The 21,284-nt window shown below is 41.0% G+C and overlaps 1 protein-coding gene across 7 annotated transcripts in view; it reads right to left on the bottom strand.

The window, feature by feature from the left end:
* SYT3 (synaptotagmin 3) overlaps window positions 1-21,284 on the bottom strand; it is a 148,532-nt gene that overhangs the window by 42,663 nt on the left and 84,585 nt on the right. For all 7 annotated transcript variants that reach the window (XM_072110377.1, XM_072110383.1, XM_072110381.1 and 4 more), the window contains exon 4: window positions 17,112-17,484. In XM_072110377.1, coding sequence (XP_071966478.1) covers window positions 17,112-17,484 — 373 coding nt within the window. The remainder of the gene's footprint in view (window positions 1-17,111; window positions 17,485-21,284) is intronic.

The raw sequence follows: 21,284 nt of genomic DNA, 5'->3' as shown, positions 1-21,284 counted from the left end.
CATTTATGTTTTATAAATAGTGCCACAGTTCTTATTCACTCCTTATACAGTTGGTACAGAAAGAATTTAGACTCATTTAACCCCTTCACGCTTTGTGGCGGATATATCCGCCACAGAGCTATGAAGGGTGTATGAAGAGGGCTCGCGGGCTGAGCCCTCTTCATACATAGATGGGCTTTTCTTCATATCGCAGCAAAGACCCATCCCTAACACCCCCGGTCGGTGTTTGCACCGTTCGTGGGTGTTAACCTGTTGTTCATCGGGGGGGCGGCAATCGTTTGCCATGGTAGCCTCGGGTCTTCGTCTGACGCAAGGCTGAATGGCTTCTGCCTATTTATTACAATGAGCCAGTGGCTCATTGTAATGTATAGTGTGCAGAAATTCCATATACTGCGATACAGTCATATTGCAGTATATGGTAGGAACGATTGGACCATCTAGGGTTAATGTACCCTAGATGGTCTAAGAAATAGTGAAAAAAAAGAAAAAAAAAGTTTAAAACTGTAAAAAATTAATAAAATATTAAAAGTTCAAATCACCCCCCCTTTCCCTAGAACTGATATAAAACATAATAAACAGTAAAAATCACAGACACATTAGGTATCGCCGCGTTCCAAAATGCCCAATATATCAAAATATAAAACCAGTTACAGCCGGCGGTGACCTCCGAGACGAGAAATGGCGCCCAAATGCGACTTTTACACCTTTTTGCATGACATAAAAAATGTACAAAAAATTATCAAAATGTGGCACAATCTCCAAAATGGTGCGATTGAAAGTGTGAAAGTCGTAAAAACTGAGCCCACAATAACGTGACGCACACGCGTTTTTTATTTTTCAATTTTTCCACAGTTGGAATTTTTTTTTCCGGCTTCCCACTACATGGCAGGGAATAATAAATAACATCATGGGAAAGTAAAATTTGTTATGCACAAAATAAGCCCCTCACACAGCTCTTTACATGGAAAAATGAAATTGTTATGGATTTTTGAAGGTGGAAAATACAATGCGTTCTTAAGGGGTTAAATTTTTCACTCTTTGTTTCATTGCAGTCAATTGGTAAGATCAAAAAAAGTTCTTTTTTTGCTCATTAATGTATACTCTGCACCCCATTTCCTCAGTATTCAGACCCTTTGCTCAGTATCGAGCAGAAGCACCTTTTTGAGATATAGCAGCTATGAGTCCTCTTGGGAATGATACAATAAGCATTTCTCACCTGTTCCACTACGTTTCTTCCTTGCAGATCCTCTCCAATTCCCTCAGGTTGGATGGTAAACATTGGTGGACAGCCATTTTCAAGTCTCTCCAGAGATGCTCAATTGATTCTTGGTTAGGGCTCTGGCTGGGCCAGTCAAGAATGGTAACCAAGTTGTTCTAAAGTCACTGCTTTGTTATTTAAACTATGTGCATAAAGTCATTCTCTTGTTGGAAGGTGAACCTTTGGCCCAGTCTGAGGTCCATAGCGCTTTGGAAGAGGTTTTCATCCATAATATTTCTGTACTTGGATGTGCGACACCCTCGTCGATGCAAGGCAGAGGAGTGGTTGCGAATACGTCCCACCATGTAGCTTGCAGCCTGTGTAGGGTCTAGTCAGCCCCACAGCATGTCACTACATCACACTACATAGTCCTTATAGGACACAGGGGAACACTGCAGTAGTAGATCCTGCCTGGCAAGGCAGGAGTTAACTGTTTTATGTGATGTCATATGTGTCAGCCAATCACAGGTGTTATACTTTGTCTCTGTGAGCTGAGATGTGAGCTGAGATGTAATTGGGGGAGCAGCCACCACCTGACCAGGGGAGTAACAAGACCCTGTCAGGAAACTTCCAGAAGAAGTGAGTTCTCTCTCAGAAGAGAGCAGAGAGTAGTTAGCTGAGCAGTAGCTCAGAAGCAGACTGGAATTAATCCAGTAAGAGACTCTGAAGAGTCTGTGCAGCTAGCACACCAGACCAAGAGCAGGTGAGCCGAGCCCCTGCCTGAAGAGTGGAACTAATAGCTAGTTTAGTGAGGAAAGGGGTATCATCAAGGGTTTTTATTACCTCAAGGGTGATACCTGAAGCAACCCAGGACAAGCTGAAGCATCCTTTTAGGACACAGCTACCTCCCAGCCTGCCCTCTGCATCCAGGCTGGCGCTCTACATCCTGTGGCTCCCTCCAACTGCATCTCAGCACTCCACTATTCTGTTAAAGGCACGTTGCTGCGGTTCTTGTCGGTTCCAATAAAGAACTGTAAGTTGTTTTTGTTCAACCTCTGCCTCCGTCTGGTCCCTGCTACTACGGCTGCCATCATCACAGGCACCCTGTCCACTACACAGAGACTCATACTCTAGACACCAAAGGGTTGCCCCAGGGAGATCCGCTATAGCAGCCTCTCCCTCATCATTTCTTGCCAACACCACCCTGCTGGAGACCTGCCAGGCTGTAGGACAGCCCTCCGGTTCCCCCATACCAAGCACCGTGACACTAGCGTGCCTAGGCCGCAATCGCCAGCCACTCAGGTACTGCGGGCCCCGGCTGACTCCAGGCCCCGAGAAAAGGCTAGGCCCCGGAGGGGGATGTTGCAGATGCATCTTTCCTTCAATTGAAACCAATTGTCTTGTCCCTGTAGCTGAAAAAACACCTCCATAGCATGATGATACCACCGCCATGTATCAATGTTGGGAATGTAGTTATCTCCACATATACTGATTAGAATTAACACCAAAAAGTAAAATTTTCACCTCATCAGACCAGAAAATTGTATTTCTCATAGTCTGAGAGATCTTCATGTGTTTTTTTGCAAACTGTATGCAGGTTTTCATATGTCTTGGATTGAGGAGAGGCTTTCATCAGCACACTCTGCCATAAAACACCAACTGGTGGAGGGCTGCAGTGACAGTTGACTTTGTGGAACCTTCTTCCATCTTCCTACTTCATCTCTGGAGTTCTGTCATAGTGATCTTGGGGTTCTTCATTACCTATCTCACCAAGGTTTTTCTCCCATAATTTCTTAGTTTGGCTGAATGTCCAGGTTGAGGGAAAGTTGAGTTGTCACAAACTTCTTACATTTGAGGATTATGGAGGTCACTGTGGTCTTAGGTACCTTGAGTGCTGCAGAAAATCTTTTGTAACCTTGGCCAGATCTGTGCCTTGCCACAATTCTGTCCTTGAGCTCCTTGGAAGTTCCTTAGGCCTCATCATTCTCATGTTCTGTGACATGCACTGTGAGGTTTTATATAGACAGGTGTGTGCCTTTCCTAATCAAGTCCAATCAGTTTAATTTAACACAGCTGGACTCCATGAAGAAATAGAACCATCTCAAGGAGGTTCAGAAGGAAATTGACAGCATGTGAGTTAACCCCTTCTCGCATCTTAACATTACTCTACATCATAGAATGCGGGTAGTTCCCGTACCTTTATGTACGGCCTGGCGGCCTGGTGATCACCCAGGCTCAGAATTTAGAGTGTCACAGCAAAGGGTCTGTTTACTTATGACCATGTGATATTTCAATTTATCTTGTTTAAAAAATTAGCAAAAATATCTACATTTCAGTTTTTCTATCAAAATGGGGTGCAGAGTGTACATTAATGAGCAAGAAACAAACTTTTTCGATCTTACCAATTGGCTGCAATAAAACAAAGAGTGAATAATTTTAAGGGATTTTAATACTTTCCGTAACCACGATAGATTTCATTTGCTGAATACTTATCCAACAGTCAATATCCAACAAACACACTAGGTTTGACATATCATACAATTCAGTTTTGATGGAGTGCGTTTTGCCATAATTTTCAAGGTTGATATTGTCTGTTCGGGCATATGGCCTATGGCATATGGCATATTTTCTTTTCTGAAATGCCCACTTTTGTGCCAATGAGTGTTGATTGAATCCCAAAACGCAAAGTTTGGGAGTTTAACCTTCCCACCAATAACACCTGCTATCAGTGCTGGCACCGATCACAGGTGTTATATTTTTAAATGGCACCAGCAAAGTTGGTGGCGGCACTTAAATCCTTGTGGTGCATGCATGCTGGCATTTTGGGGAGGATTGTCGCTCTCCGATGATGCCAGCACTGAACGTGGGTCTTACTGATGGGGGCTCAGTTCCAGGTTCAGACCCGAACAAAATTTTAAAGTGCAGGTTCAGTCGTACGCAACTTAACCCAAACTTTCTCGGATCTGCTCATCCCTATTCCCAATGTGTGTCATTTATTATTGAATTTCCACCAGTCAATGCTACAAATTAGCTTCTTCTCCCGACATTCACATGTTTTTTTTGTGTTGCTCAATTTAGGTGCAAATTGTGAATCCTGACTCTTTTCCTGCTCTTCTACTTTCTCTGACACGTTTTTTTTTTTTGCACAATGTTTGGCGCACAATAAGACCAAACAAAAGTAAGTCTACCAAGTTTTATTTCACTTTTATGAAGGTGGAGACATTTTAGACATTTTTCCCCATGTGGCAATTTGTTAAGCCCCTGCTACACAATAAAAAAAACACACAGTGTGTGTGCCAAAATAAAGAACCTGTGACACAAATAATGAATGACTCCCAATATGTCTGTACACAGAACAATGTTGTACCTGAGTTTCTTACACACTCAAGTTGGGGATTGTAGGTTTGCAACAACTGCAAATTCACAAGTTGGAGAAAATTTTCTAGATTTTGCAAATATTTTTGTGGTGTCCTATTCTTTTTTTTCTTTAAAAATGCCACCTACTATGTACAGGGTCTGTGAAAACATCACCTGAATCTCCTTAATTAAAAAAACCATGGCAACATAATAAATATATAACAGCAACATCTCAGAATATCAAAGTATCGTAGAAGATAAGGTTGGAAAAAGAAGGAGGTCCAAGCTATAAGATTAACATTTTTTTTCTCTATGACGTGATATTTACATATTTTCACTGCTCTTACAATAAAGATTTTCTGTCTATGCCTCTCCTCTAGACATAGAGGATGTCCCCTTGTCCTGGCCATTGGCTAACTACATATAATGAGATCTTTAGAGAAATCTCTGGACAGTACCCTTTATAATCTTGGTTTAATCTCTACTTTGTACCATTCCAATTTCCTTTTTATACACTGGTGCCTATAATTTTCATAATTTACAAAAAAAATCATTTTTTCAAGAAATTGGGGTTACTTTAGTCCAGGGTGCTAATATTTATATATATAAATTTTTGCACAGGAAAAATGGTAGGTTTTAGTATATGCTTTCAGATTTAATTAAAGGGGTGTTCCCACTTTGGCAAATTAATGTTATTGTTTGTGTTATAGAAAGCTAGACAATTTTCAAATGTACTTTATATATCAATTCCTCATGGTGCACTGTGTGATATAACGAGCCGTTCACCTGTGTGACCATGGTCAGATTTCTGTCCATAGGCAGGAAATAGAGATGAGCGAGTATACTCGTTCGAGCTTAATGCTCGCTTGAGTATTAGCGTACTCGGAATGGCTCATTGCTCGGACGAGTATTTCACCTGCTTGATAACGAGCTTTCACTTAAGAAAACACAGTGAAGAACAGTGAAGAACACAGTGAAAACAGTGAACACAGTGAACACAGGATCATTTAAGTGAAGAACACAGTGAAGAACACATTGCAGATGTTTCCGTACATCTGCTAACTTATCCGAAGATACGAGTGCCGAACGGTGTTCTTCACAATAGTATGTGAAGAACAATATGTGTGAAGAATACATTGCAGATATATGGAAACATCTGCAATGGGGTTCGTTATTCGATACGAGCACTCGAGCATCGAGAAAAGTTTGACTAGAGTAACGAGCACTCGAGCATTTTAGTGCTCGCTCATCTCTAGTGGTAAACATAGAAGCTTTCTATAGAATTACAGCAAGCACAGATCTAGAAAACCATGAGGAATTGATACAGAAAGTATATTGAAAACTTGTATAACTTTTTATAACACAAACAATACATAAATTTGCAATGAGAATACATATGAGACAGGATTTTAAAATGGTATACAATGATAGATGCCTGAATAGTTTTGTAATTGTTTATCTGTAAGCTCCATACCTGTAGTAATAACATTTAAAGTGTATCCAGATCAGTATGCATGTGTGTAATCTTATAGTAAAAGTAGTTAATATTTGATGATAACATACTGTGCAAAAGTTAACATTTTCAAAATATTTATAAGGCAAATGAAAATTATTAAGGAACAGATAGTGGACAGATAATTATCCAGTCATGGAATTACATTTAGTGCTTTATGCATGAGAAGTCAATGAAACTCTTCAAATTAAGAGAGAGTTTCAAAAGTCTCCCAGAGGTCTAGTATAAAAGTGCTGTATATATCATTTTATATGTGTGCGGTAAACTTAAACTGTGCCAAAGAGAGAGCAGCCAAAAACATACAAAGAAAACAAGAGCTGGTATGCAGAGAGAAATTCTACTGGGATATGCAGAAAAAGAACTAGATATTATAAGAGACGGGAGAAGATGGTTAACAAGTACATTGCTAATGAGGTATGTTAAAAAAATTAACCTATTCAGGACCAAGCCATTTTTAGTTTTTGCATTTACATTTTCACCTTTCGCATTTCAAAAGCCATAACTTTTTTAATTTTTTTTTGTATCTTAGTATATAAGGTTGGAAAGAGACACAAATCAAATCATATCCATCCTATGAGATTAACCCTGTCAGTACCAATGGTCATTGGTGCCAGAAAGACCAGGTCAATTTTTGACGTTCTGCTATGCACTTCTTTAATTGACAATATCTCCGGGAAAGCTTTACATATCATAACGAAATTAACTTTGTTTTTTTAAGACATGTGAGACTTTATCTTGATACAATAGTTTTAATAATTACTTATTTAAAATTTGCCTAATTGACTACAAATGTGAAAAAATATGATTTTTTGGCATTTTTCCAATTAAAGTGTTTTTTATAAAGTAGTGACTTTTACCTAACTAATGTAATAAATTTGTACAGCATTATTCCATCACCTTTCCCAGGTTCAGCTACAGATGCAGAGGGTGCATGTACTTCTGCAATAATAAAAAGTGAGTCCTGTGCTTCTTCTTCAAACTGCCTTCTGCTGACCATCACTTCAAATGCCTTAACTCCTTACAGAAGCCAATCAGATTAATCTCACAGGGCCAATAAATAAATAAATCATAAATCCATACTGATGCTGAGTGATAAGGTTATATATAGTGAGATACTCCAGCAAACTACTTAACAAACTAAAATATTTCCTGCACAACTGAAGTTAAACTGAAAAATTGATCCTTTCCTAATCTCTCTCCAACATCTCTCTAGGTTATTCCCCAGAACGTCCCGATTTTTCATTTTTAGTTTCTTATCATTTGTATATTTGAGAATCTATTTGGGATTACTTTTACTTTTCTTGGCCATATTTCTTTGCTGCTATTTTCGTTGCTTTTATTGTTTTTACAGAATTCTTTTTTTTTCTCTATACTGTCATCCGTTTCTCTTATACTCAAACATTCCCATATGGTATGTGTTATTCAGGTTTTTTAGAAAATAATTTTTTGGGGTGCTTTTGTTTTTGAGAACATTGTCCCAGTTTATATCCTCAAGCTCCTTACTTAGCTGCTGAAAATTTGCCATCCTGAAGTTAAGGGTGTTCTTAACCCCTCTACTAACCATCTTAGTGAAGGATAAATTAAAATCAGCAATATTATAGTCACTATTACCACTATTACCCGGATGCCCCGCAACCTGTAATTTTGATATTCTGGCAGGTCTGTTAGTGAAGCTAAGGTCAGGAGTCCTCCCCCTCTTCCACCGCTGAGCTGATGCCGGCTCGGCTTTGGATCGGAGCCGAACCGGCATCGGAAAACACGGGATGCCGGCTGTTACTAATAGCCAACACCCCAGTGTATCACCCGCGGTCAGAGAGGGCTCAGGTCACGGGTGCCGCGACCGCGGCATTTGACCGGCCTTTGACCGGCCTTTGGGGGGTCTTTTCCCCACGATTGCCCCCCCTCTCCCAGCGCCATTTTCGGGGGTCACCGATCGTTGCTATGGCAGCACTAGGGTCAGATCAGGACCTCAGCACTGCCTACAGGCACTGTCAGTAAGATGACGTCAGTGACGTCAAAAGTCTAAATCATAACACAAACCTCACATATATAGTATCCCCGCGTCTGTAACAACCGGTAGAATAAAAATAAATAATTATTGAACCCGCACAATCAACTCCATAAAAAAACTGTGAAAACCATCCAAAAATTATGATTTTTACCCAATCAATACTCCAAAATGATACTGTTGCAAATTACAACATGTCCCACAAAAGACAAGCCATCAGCCAGCTCTAGAGATGAGCGAGCACTAAAATGCTCGGGTGCTCGTTATTCGAGACAAACTTTTCCCGATGCTCGAGTGCTCGTATCGAATAACGAACCCCATTGAAGTCAATGGGAGACTCGAGCAATTTTCAAGGGGACCAAGGGTCTGCACAGGGAAGCCTGGCCAAACACCTGGAAACCTCAGAAAATGATGGAAACACCACGGAAATGGACAGGAAACAGCAGGGGCAGCATGCATGGATGTCTCTGAGGCTGCTTAATCGCACCCTTATGCCAAAATTATGGGAACAGCATGGCGATGACAGAGTGACAGAAGGAGGCTAGATAGCATCTAAAACATCCAATAATTGACCCTGGCATGCAGAGGCAGCAGCAGCAGTGGCAGCAGCAGGCTAGAGAGTGTCATGGCAACATACCCTAAATGGCCTCAGACTTCAAACCAATGGGTGGCAGAGAGGAACCAAAGGAGGTGAGCAAGAAGCGCTGAAATGAGAGCCATGGAGACGACTTCCATGATTAAGAGTGACAGTATGGGCATCCATATTGCTTCTATGATTGAAACTTCAGGTCTCCAGCATGGCGGCGACAGATGCGCCGAGTTCCATTATGTATCTGGTGAAACACCTGAAAATTCTGCCTTACACAGCTCGTTTGATAAGGGGATGATGTGCTGTATATCCTCTTGTGCTTTAGCGTCTGGGGTATAGAGAGTTGAAATTTGCGCATGGAGACATTGGTGGACGCTGTGGAGGATCATGGAGGCGAAATGGACAGGAAACAGCAGGGGCAGTATGCATGGATGCCTCTGAGGCTGCCTAATCTTGGGATGAAGCTGGCAGTCCGCTGCCAGGCGAGCTTTCGCCTGTCCAAGCCCCTGTCTCTCGGCTCCTCCCCACCCAAAATGAGCCTGGGGGCCAGAAGCGTTTACTTTGAAAAAATTGTAATTTTCAAAGCAGGCAGGGTCGTTTGAATATTTCATCTAGGTATAATGGAATAGCATAGCGGTTCTATTTTTAAAAGTTTTTTCGGAAATGGTTCCATGATTAAGAGCGACAGTATGGGGCATCCATATTTTGCTGCTATGATTGCAACTTCAGGTCTCCAGCATGGCGGCGACAGATGCGCCGAGTTCCATTATGTATCTGGTGAAACACCCGAAAATTCTGCCTGACACAGCTCGTTTGATAAGGGGACGATGTATGGAGGCAGTAAAGTAGTAGTAGATTAAAGGTGCTGCAGTTAAAACTATGTTAGTTGGATCTTTGGATGGAGCTGGCGGTCCGCTGCCAGGCGAGCTTTCGCCTGTCCAAGCCCCTGTCTCTCGGCTCCTCCCCAAACAGCACTTCTAAGAACCTTTTGTATAAGATCAAGTGTAGTAGTGTTATTATAAGTTTGGGTTATGGCGGGTGAGGGGAATGTTAACAGATGTGCAAGAAGCGCTGAAATAATATCGGTAAATGATAAAAGTTTGCCAGTATATTTTGTGGATAACACAGCAGGGTGGCGACAAAGTTAACAAATTTGATGTGGAAGCCATGAAAACAACCCAAAATTCTGCCTGACACAGCTTGTTTGCTAAGGGGACGATGTATGGAGGCAGCAAGGTAGTAGTAGATTAAAGGTGCCGCAGTTAAAACTATGTTAGTTGGATCTTGGGATGGAGCTGGCGGTCCGCTGACAGGCGAGCTTTCGCCTGTCCAAGCCCCTGTCTCTCGGCTCCTCCCCAAACAGCACTTCTAAGAACCTTTTGTATAAGATCAAGTGTAGTAGTGTTCTAATAAGTTTTGGTTATGGCGGGTGAGGGGAATGTAAACAGATGTGCAAGAAGCGCTGAAATAATATCGGTAAATGATAAAAGTTTGCTAGTATATTTTGTGGATAACACAGCAGGGTGGCGACAAAGTTAACAAGTTTGATGTGGAAGCCATGAAAACAACCCAAAATTCTGCCTGACACAGCTCGTTTGCTAAGGGGACGATGTATGGAGGCAGCTATATGGACGACTTTGGGAGGCAGCTATGGAGATGATGTGTGGAGGTAGCAATGGAGACAATTAAATTTGGATAGTGCCTGTATGTGGCAGTCCAAAAAAGTTTTCAAACCAGAGGAGCAGGTAGGCGGTCCTCCAGAAAAATTAAATAGATTGAGTGCCTGTATATGGCACTCCCAAAAATTGTTTAAAACAGAGGACCGGGTATATGGCCCTCCAGAAAAATTAAATACATAGAGTACTATAGCTAGAGCCAGTTGGCCCTAGCAAAAAATAGCCAATTTCCTCTGCTTTAGTGTACAAAAAGGAGGAGAAGGAGGAAAATGAGGAGGAGTGCATACATTATTCAGGTTGAGCTTCTTTCACCTGGTGGAGAATGGAATTCCTGAGAAATCCAGGCTTTATTCATCTTGATAAGCGTCAGTCGACAGGCGTGTACGCTTATCGGTGATGATGCCACCAGCTGCACTGAAAACCCGCTCAGACAACATGCTAGTGGCAGGGCAGGCAAGAACCTCCAAGGCGTACAGCGCCAGTTCGTGCCACATGTGCAGCTTTGAAACCCAGTAGTTGTAGGGAGCTGTGTGATCATTTAGGATGATGGTATGGTCAGCTACGTACTCCCTCACCATCTTTCTGTAAAGATCAGCCCTACTCTGCCAAGACTGGGGACAGGTGACAGTGTCTTGCTGGGGTGACATAAAACTGGCAAAGGCCTTGTAAAGCGTACCCCTGCCAGTGTTGTACAAGCTGCCTGCTTGCCTACTCTCCCTCGCTACTTGTCTCGCAGAAGTACACCCTCTGCCGCTAGCGCTGTCAGAAGGGAAATACTGTTTCAGCTTGTGCACCAGGGCCTGCTGGTATTCATTCATTCTCACACTCCTTTCCTCTCCAGGGATGAGAGTGGAAAGATTTTGCTTGTACCATGGGTCCAGGAGAGTGAATACCCAGTAATCGGTGCTGGAATAAATTCTTTGAACGTGAGGGTCACGGGATAGGCAGCCTAGCATGAAATCTGCCATATGCGCCAGAGTCCCAACGCGCAAGAATTCACTGAGAGACCTGGACCAAGGTAGGCCGCGCAATCCTCGGCGTCGGCAGTATATGACCAGCCCCAGGGACAGACTCGGTCCCAGCCTCCACCAAGTTAACCCAATGTGCCGTCAGCGATATATAGTGGCCCTGCCCAGCAGCACTCGTCCACGTGTCCTTGGTCAGGTGGACCTTGTCAGAAACGGCGTTGGTCAGGGCACGGAAGATATTGTTTGACACACGCTGGTGCATGGCTGGGACGACACATCGGGAAAAGTAGTGGCGGTTGGGGACCGAATACCAAGGGGCGGCCGCCGCCATGAGGTTGCGAAAGGCCTCGGTCTCTACCAGCCAATAGAGCAGCATCTCCAGGCTAAGTTTGGAGATGTGGACGTTGAGGGCTTGGGCGTGTGGGTGGGTTGCACTGAACTTCCTCTTGTGCTCCAGTGTCTGGGGTATGGAGAGCTGAACTCTGCGCATGGAGTCATTGGTGGATGCTGTGGAGGATCGTGAATGCGAAGGTGTGGTTTTCGCATGGGAGGTGTTTGGGCTGGGGTCCTGGGCAGGGGGATGACTAGCAGAGGCAGCAGGTGACACAGGGGAAGGAGCAGTGGTGTGCCCGGCCGGAGGTGAATGCATATGAATGCTAAACAGTGGGGTGTTTAGAATTCATATGCCTGCGCATACTGGTGGTGGTTAAGCTGGTAGTGGTGGAACCCCTGGTGATCCTGGTGTGGCACAGGTTGCACACCACAGTCCGTCGGTCATCCGGTGTTTCTTTAAAGAACCTCCAGACTTCCTAAAATCTAGCCCTCGCCACGGGAGCTTCACTACGTGAAACATTTGGCGCTGATGCACCAATTCTGGCCCTGCCTCTCCGTCTGGCCCCACCACAGCCTCTTCCAACCTGTTCTCGTCGAGGACTCGCCTCTGTCTCAGAAGCACTGTGTTCACCCGGCCTATCAACCCATCTTGGGTCTGTCACCTCATCATCCTCCGATCCCTCAGTCTGCTCCCCCCTCGGACTTCCTGCCCTGACAATAACTTCACCACTGTCTGACAACCGTGTCTCCTCATCGTCCGACACCTCTTTACACACTTCTTCCACTACATCAACAATGTCATCATCACCCACAGACTGCGACCGGTGGAAAACCTGGGCATCGGAAAAGAGCTCAGCAGCAACCGGACAAGTGGTTTGTGACTCTTGGAAGGGTCCAGAAAACAGTTCCTCAGAGTATGCCATATTTTCCTGGGAGGGGGCAGACTGAGAGAAGGAGGCTGAGGTGGAGGAGTGTTGATTTCGGTGACATGGGTGGACTGTGTGGAGACTGACTGGTGGACAAATGGCTAGAAGCATTGTCCTCAATCCACGACATCACCTGTTCACACTGTTCTGGCATCAACAGGGTCCCAGTAACTTGAGACATGAACCTAGGGAGTATAGCTCTGCGGCATTCCCCTACTCCCTCATCAGCAGGTGGTGTCTCATCCCGCCCAGGACCACGGCCTCTGACCCCTGCAGTAGTGGGACACCCATGCCCTCGTCCTCTACCCCTAGCCCTCGGGTGCAACATTTTCAAAAATTAAAGCGTAAACTGTAACTTTTTTTTGTGTTTTTTTGTGTTTTTGTTTTTTTAAGAAAACGATGCTATCCTATTGCTATGGCTAGTTTCTAACCTACACTGACAGCACACAACAGGATTTTGTGCTGTGTCTGATGACTTTTAGTTTTGAAAAAAAAAAAAGAAAAAAGAAAAAGCAGACTGTGCCTAATTCAATCAAACCCCTAATAAATTGTCCCACTTAGGTGTTTGAGATGGATATGTGTGTCACTAAGAGCTATACAGAACGTTGGCAAGACTCCCTGCAAATTGGTCACAATATGGTACTAGCTGCACTACTAGTGCCAGCAAGGCCAGCCACAAGCAAATCAACAAAATATATATATATAATGCTATTGTAGGCCTAAGAAAGCCGGTTGGGTTCTTGTATGCCTAGTTTCTAACCTACACTGACAGCACACAACTGGATTTTAAGTCACTTTAAGTTTTGAAAAAAAACAAAAACAAGGAAGACTGTGCCTAATTCAATCGAACCCCTAATAAATTGTCCCACTTAGGTGTTTGAGATGGATATGTGTGCCACTAAGAGCTAAATAGAACGTTCGCAAGTCTCTCTGCAAATTCCTCACAATATGGTACTAGCTGCACTACTAGTGCCAGCAAAGCCAGCCACAAGCAAATCAACAAAATATATATATAACGCTATTGTAGGCCTAAGAAAGCCGGTTGGGTTCTTGTATGCCTAGTTTCTAACCTACACTGACAGCACACAACAACTGGATTTCAAGTCACTTTAAGTTTGGAAAAAAAAAAAATCGTCAGACTGTGCCTAATTCAATCAAACCCCTAATATATTGTCCCACTTAGGGTTTTGAGATGGATATGTGTGTCACTAAGAGCTAAATATAACGTTCGCAAGTCTCCCTGCAAATTCCTCACAACATGGTACTAGCTGCACTACTAGTGCCAGCCAGGCCAGCCACAAGCAAATCAACAAAATATAACGCTATTGTAGGCCTAAGAAAGCCGGTTGGGTTCTTGTATTCCTAGTTTCTAACCTACACTGACAGCACACAACAACTGGTTTTTAAGTCACTTTAAGTTTTGGAAAAAAAAAAATCGTCAGACTGTGCCTAATTCAATCAAACCCCTAATAAATTGTCCCACTTAGGTGTTTGAGATGGATATGTGTGTCACTAAGAGCTAAATATAACGTTCGCAAGTCTCCCTGCAAATTCGTCACAATATGCTACTAGCTGCACTACTAGTGCCAGCAAGGCAAGCCACAAGCAAATCAACAATATATATAACGCTATTGTAGGCCTAAGAAAGCCGGTTGGGTTCTTGTATGCCTAGTTTCTAACCTACACTGACAGCACACAACAACTGGATTTTAAGTCACTTTAAGTTTTGAAAAAAAAATAAAAATCGTCAGACTGTGCCTAATTCAATCAAACCCCTAATAAATTGTCCCACTTAGGTGTTTGAGATGGATATGTGTGTCACTAAGAGCTAAATATAATGTTCGCAAGTCTCCCTGCAAATTCCTCACAATATGGTACTAGCTGCACTACTAGTGCCAGCAAGCCCAGCCACAAGCAAACAAAAAAAATATATATATAACGCTATTCTAGCCCTAACAAGGGCTGTTGGGTTCTTGTAGACTCACTCCTGCCTAACAGTAAGCTAATATAACACCCTAACGCTATCCCTGCAGCAGCAGCAACTCTCTCCCTAACAGAATCCAGACAGAGAATGATCCGAGCAGCGCGGGCAGGGGCTAGTCTATTCCAGGGTCACCTGATCAGGCCAGCCAACCACTGCTATCGATGTGTAAGGGTACCACGTCAGGCTGGGTGGAGTGCAGAGTCTCCAGTCTTGTGATTGGCTCTGTTTCTGGCCGTCAAAAATCAAATCGGCAGGAGATGCCATTTTCTCGAGCTGGCGAAATATTCGTCCGAGCAACGAGCAGTTACGAGTACGCTAATGCTCAAACGAGCATCAAGCTCGGACGAGTGTGTTTTTCGCTCATCTCTAGCCAGCTCCATAGCCAAAAAATTAAAAATGTTATGCCACTGGAAGACCATGCAATGCAAAAATGACATTTTGTAAAACGTAAAAAAAAATATTCAAGTATGGTATCCCCATAATAGTATTGACCCATAGAATAAAGATAGCATCATTACTAAGCTATATGGTGAATACCAAAAAATAAAAAGTAAAAAATCCAGTACAGAATTGATGCTTTTCCACCCCTGCCCTTCTCTTCTGTGCCACGCCGTGCCCCCATAAGTAACGTCCACATTTTGGGGGTCTCTGCACTCGAGAGAAATTGCAGAACAAATTTTAAGGTGGGTTTTCTCTTTTTATCTTTTGGAAATGTGTAAATTTTAGGGCTAAATAAATGTAAACCAACAAAATTTGACCATTCTAAATTTCACCTCCATTTTGATTCAATTACTATGAAGATCTCAAGGGGTTAAAAATATCCCAAAAAGCTGTTTCTGATAGTTTGAGGGGTGCAGATTTGAGAATGGCTTGATTATATAGGAGGTTATGTAAAATTTCATTCAAAACTGTATTTATCCACAAAATAGCAAATTCGGAAAATATGGAAAAATCGATATTCGATTTGTAAGCCGTGTAACATCAAAATAAATTATCCAGACATTTCAAAAATTATGAAAAATGTGCAGTAGACATATGGGAAATGATACTCAGCAACTTATTTAGATGGTATATCTGCCTGAAAACGCAATGATTTCGAATTTCCAATTTTGAATTTCATCAAACATTTGCCACTAAAATGAAGCACAACATGTAGGGAAAAACAATCTCAGAAGTACTTTGATAAGTAACAGTGTTCAAAAGTTATAACCATATAAAGCAACGCAAGTCAGAATACAAAAATGGGGCTGAGCCTTAAGCTACAAAATGGCTGCGTCCTTAAGGGATTAAATTGTCAGCCCAGGAATATTTCAAAACAGGGAGACATATATGGGCCCTTACCTCTCAAACTTTATTCCCCTGTGCACAATTCTAATATGCACCTAAAGCAGTCACTTTAGTAGTACATCAAAAATATTAATATAGTCAATATCGTTGTCATATCACAAAAATTAGTATTCTGTTGGATGATGACCAACATATTTGGTATAATAACTTACAGATCGAACATAGTTAGTACATAGTATGCTACCATGTATGCAAGTAATGCCGACTGCTGCAACCAATGAAGCAAAAAAAATATCCAACAACCAGTGAACTCAGTAGCATCCATTCATCAAGCTCCTGGAGGCTGCCCCCAGCAGCTGACTGACAAGGCCCAGGATTAATCAATCCACAGCTGATACAGTTCTAAGTTCCATAATAAACCACCTAACTTTCCAGGAAACTAAAAGGCAGCTGAAGATGTGAACCGAAAGGAGGCAAGATTTCACATATAAACAAACCCCTGTTCCTTTTTTATAGAATTATTTCTAAAAAGACGGTAGCTATCTATATTAACCCAGTCTTAGATTTCATAAAGCCATGTTTAACTGATACCTACAATAGTGACCCTCCAACATTAAAAGTTCTAGCTCATTTATTTTTTGAGGCTTCTAGCATTAGTGTACATGCACTTTATAGAGTTTTCACTATCTCTATTCATTTGGTTCTTATTCACTGATCCCCCCCCCTCCAGGTCCCTAGTTTAAACACTCCTCCAACCTTGTAGCCATTTTTTCTCCAAAGCAGCTTCACCCTTCCCATTATAGCCCATGCAGCCCATCACTGCTGTAAAGCCTGTACCTAACAGTAAAATCATCCCAGTTCTCCATGAACCCTCCTTTCTACACTAACTTTTAGCTACACCATCTCTGATCTTGTGCAAGATGAATTTCAGAGAAAACTACCTATCAGCATGTATTAGGGTTTGTAATCTGTACTGACTAGTGGTATTCCCTCTATTCTATAGGTTAGTGTGATAGATCAGGGGACAACACATTAATGTAGTTTTGTTGTTTCTGAATACCAATAAAAATTTACAAAACTTTGCAAAAAAAGACAAACATTTAACATTTTATTCAGTAAAATTATTTCTTCATTGGAATCTATAAACCATTCTTCCATGTGATACAGAATTTCTACACTAGCATACAATGTTTTTTTGGAGACCAATGAGGGCAACATTTATTGAATGCTCCAAACCATATACTTCATTTAAGTAAACATTAATCTTCTTACCTGGTAGTCGGAGCAATATTAGCCACTTGCTGGTGTGACTGTGCATAAGGCATCTGAGATTCCTTGGCCACACCCTGACTGTCAACTGGTATGTCAGGAGATGTTTGACTTATTTTAATGTTGGCTTCTGGGTAGGAGTCCATGTCTAAATAAGAACGCTCTGGCATCTCCTGTCCAAGTTCCACACGTTCCACCAATAAGTCCCCATAGTGGGAATGATGGAGGTGGCCATGGTGTCCATGATCTTTCTTCTGAGTTGATCCTTTGTCCCTCCATGGAATCCAACATAACTTCCATGAGACAAAGAGCAAGACTCCAAGGAGAACTATACCACAAAAGGTGACAATGACTGATAGGAGACTGACAGAGACATCTGTAAGAAAAGATCAACAGGAGATAGTAAGAATATGTACTATAATGAAATCAATAACATTGCGATAGTTGTGGTATTATTCACAGCTGGAACCTATAGACTTAGGGAACCTAAAATACCCTTTTGCCTATTTTTGGGTACCGTTGCTATGAATTTTGCATAAAAAGACCCTGTTAAAGGGTAGGTGCTGGAGCATCCAGTTTCCTCTCTACTTCACAAAGTGAAGTAATGATTAGCTATACTCAAACCCAACATGCTACCAAATAGTGGCAGCTATCTGCAAACATTATTTAATGGTTTTTATAGATATAAAAAACTGTAATAGTCATAAATGCATTATATTCTAAAGCATTTTACTTATTCAAGGTCACCTAGAAATGTACATACTGTATAAAACAATGCCCCTTTAGGCATTGCTTTGTCTTTTAAGGACATGCCACGGGCCAAATGTAAAAGTGTTTCTCTGGAAACACATGTGATCCGTAACCAGCACCCAGTGTCTTGTATTGTTAAAATGCAAAACACCGGGTGCTGGTTATCAATCGCACGTGTTTCCATAGAAACACATATGCAATTGGGTCGCAGCACACCACCATGTGCTTTCATTGTGCTTCTAAATGGAAGCAAATCATTATGTCAATATGGACCTTTTAGGATAAACATTTAACCATTAAATTGCAATCCACTGTGTAGAAGGTGAGCAGATAAATATATAGTTTTTATTAAATAAGATAATTGTTTAAATCTGTTCTCTTGCTATGATGAGAAGTGGCAATTTAAATGGTCATATTATCATATTGTTCAGCACCTCCTGCTCTATAACATGCTGTCTGTAAGTTCATGAGAACACGTTAACTTTAAAACTAATTCTGAAAGCAAAACTCTTATATTAATAAAAGAGGAATAAAAGGAGAATGGTAATCTAAAATCTCCATTCAATATTAACATTTATGAAGCTCATAAAAATCTATCATTACTTTTCATTTACATGGCATTCTTCAGACAGAGTGCTGAGTCTCCTAGAAACGATTGTCTCTATGCAAATGGAATAGTAAAGTCTGTCTTCCTAGTAGGATCTCATGGCCTTTTTATGTATAACCTTAGCAGAAAATACAAATGGTTCATATCTGATGTATTCATAATATAGTTCACTCTGAGTAATAGAATTTCCAAAGTGTTAGCAGAGTATACATCATATATTGCATTCCTCTTCTAGACATGAGGGTATTGTAGAGCCTTCTGTTGTACACAAATGTGCAATGGGATGCAAAAATATTCATAACCCTTGAACATCTCCTCATGACTAAGTGAAAGAGCATAAAAAACAATATGTTTCAAGTGTAAAGAAATTATAAATATATATTTTTTTTTTTTGGAAAGTAAAAAACTGAAGTATGCATCCAGCCTCCTTAATAGTGATACCCCTAAATACGACTCATTGTGCTCAATTACCTTTTGAAGTTACCAAATAGTAAATAGAGTACAGCTGCATGTATGTTTTGTAAAGGACGTAGAGGTTTGTTAGAGAATATAACTGAAACCAACAAACACTACACACAGGGATAAAGTTGTGGCAGGGTTATGTTTAAAAAAAGTGCAAGCTCTGAACATCTCATAGCACACTGTCCAATCCATCATCCATAAATGGAAGGAGTATGGCACAACTGCCAACCTACCAAGATATGAGCATTAACCTAACCTGATAGCTCTGAAAAGTAGAGCAGTAGAGTAATTAGTCATGTAATCTATTATAGAAGCATGCAAAGAGCAAAGCTATTTATGGAAGCAATAAGAAATAAGAAGTCCCAACTGCAGTTGGCAAAAAGCTAAGTATGGTGAAAAACAAGCATATGGAAGAAAGTGTATAGTGGAAGATGAGACCAAATTGAACCTTTTGGCCTAAATGCCAAACACCATGAAGATCTATCCTGGCATGTGTGTATGTACAGTTGAAACCAGAAGCTTACATGCAAAATATAGAAAGACACATGTGCATACAAGTAATCTGACATGAAATCAGAAAAAAACATTTCTTATTTTAGGTCAGTTAGATTACCAAAATTATTTATACAGGCAGTCCCCGGGTTACATACAAGATAGGGTCTGTAGGTTTGTTCTTAAGTTGAATTTGTATGTAAGTCGGAACTGTATATAAAATTTTTCAATATAATGTCTGAATCAATTCCTTATGGTTCAAGTCCTTATGTTCCAAAATGTCCATCACAGACCATGGACAGATTATATCTACTGGAAGTAAATCGAGAAGCTTTCAATAGAAGTAAATCAGGCTTTACAGAGTTCTAAAAAAAACATGAGGAATTGATACAGAAAGTATATTGAAAAATTGTATAATTTTTCATTACGCAAATAATATCAATTATTTACAGAAAGTGGACAACTCCTTTTACGGTCTCTGTTTCTGTGTGCATTAGCAAACATTAATCTGGCTTTCATGTTTCTTTTGGAGAATGGCAATTCAGCACTTGTCGATACTGTACTTGTTTCACTGTGGTCGACTCACTCTTACGAGCTCATTCACACTACTTTACTGGGGCCGGATCTGGCTTCACATATTACTGTATAACTGTCCCCCCACACTTACACAAAATCATGAGGAAAATCCTTTTAAATTATATTCTACAGTTACATTTTGCAGCATTTACTCTGCAGTTTACATAACGGGATATTTTATTTGCTATAATTTTATTTTCTAGTGATAGATGCCAAAAAAACATTGTTTTGCCATTTTCTCACAGGCGTTGCTTTTATAGTTTTCACTGTGCAGTCACTGGCACATCCCATTTATTCTTTGGGTTTGTATTATCATTGGGATACCAAATTTATATACTTTTGTTATCAATAAAAAAAAATTGCAAAAGTAATTTGGCGTATTGCCATATTCAGAAAGTTTTCATACTTTACTAAATTGAGCTGTTAAGGTTAAATTCTTTTTTAGGAAAAGGTGACTTCTACATTCATACCATTGTGAGAACTGTTTCAAACTGTTTTTCTAGTTATTTATTTTTACATTTTTATAGATGAGACATTTTTTTCAGAGATACCTGGAACATTTTTATGACTTTATTTTTTAAATTTATTTATCTATTGTAGTAAAAGTGGGTGATTTGAATTCTTAAATATTTTTATTGGTGTCAGTAAAGATTGCAGAAGTTAATGGCAGGTGTCTTCTGTTCTCCATACATCCATAATCACACCACAACGTACAGTTATGTCCTGCTGTGTGAAGGAGGTTGATAGAGAGAAAGTAAAGGAGAAAGATCATAGTATCATAGTATATAAGGCTGGAAAAAGACGTAATTCCATCAAGTCCAACCTTTAAGAATTAAATAAATGTTTTATCCCCATATCCCGTGATATTTTTTCTCTCCAGAAAGTCATCCAGGCCTCTCTTGAACATGTACATAGAGTCCGCCATAACAACCTCCTGCGGCAGAGAGTTTCATAGTCTCACTGCTTGTACAGTAAAGAACCTTTGTCTATGGCTATGGTAGAATCGCCTCTCCTGTAGGTCTAGAGGATGCCCCCTTGTCCTGGTCACAGGCCTAGGTATAAAAAGATCTTTGGAGAGATCCATGTACTGTCCGTTCAGGTATTTGTACATTGTAATGAGGTCTCCCCTCAGTCGTCTTTTTTCTAAACTGAATAATCCCAAATTTTGTAATCTGTCATTGTATTCTAATCCCCCCATTCCCCTAATAATCCTGGTTGCTCTCCTCTGCACCCGTTCTAGCTCTACTATATCCTTTTTATACACTGGTGCCCAAAACTATACACAATAT

This window comes from Engystomops pustulosus, chromosome 6 (genome assembly GCF_040894005.1).
Source record: "Engystomops pustulosus chromosome 6, aEngPut4.maternal, whole genome shotgun sequence".
Classification (NCBI taxonomy): Eukaryota; Metazoa; Chordata; class Amphibia; order Anura; family Leptodactylidae; genus Engystomops; species Engystomops pustulosus.
Note: the sequence above shows the minus strand (reverse complement) of the source record. Positions and strands in the feature narration are given on the sequence as shown.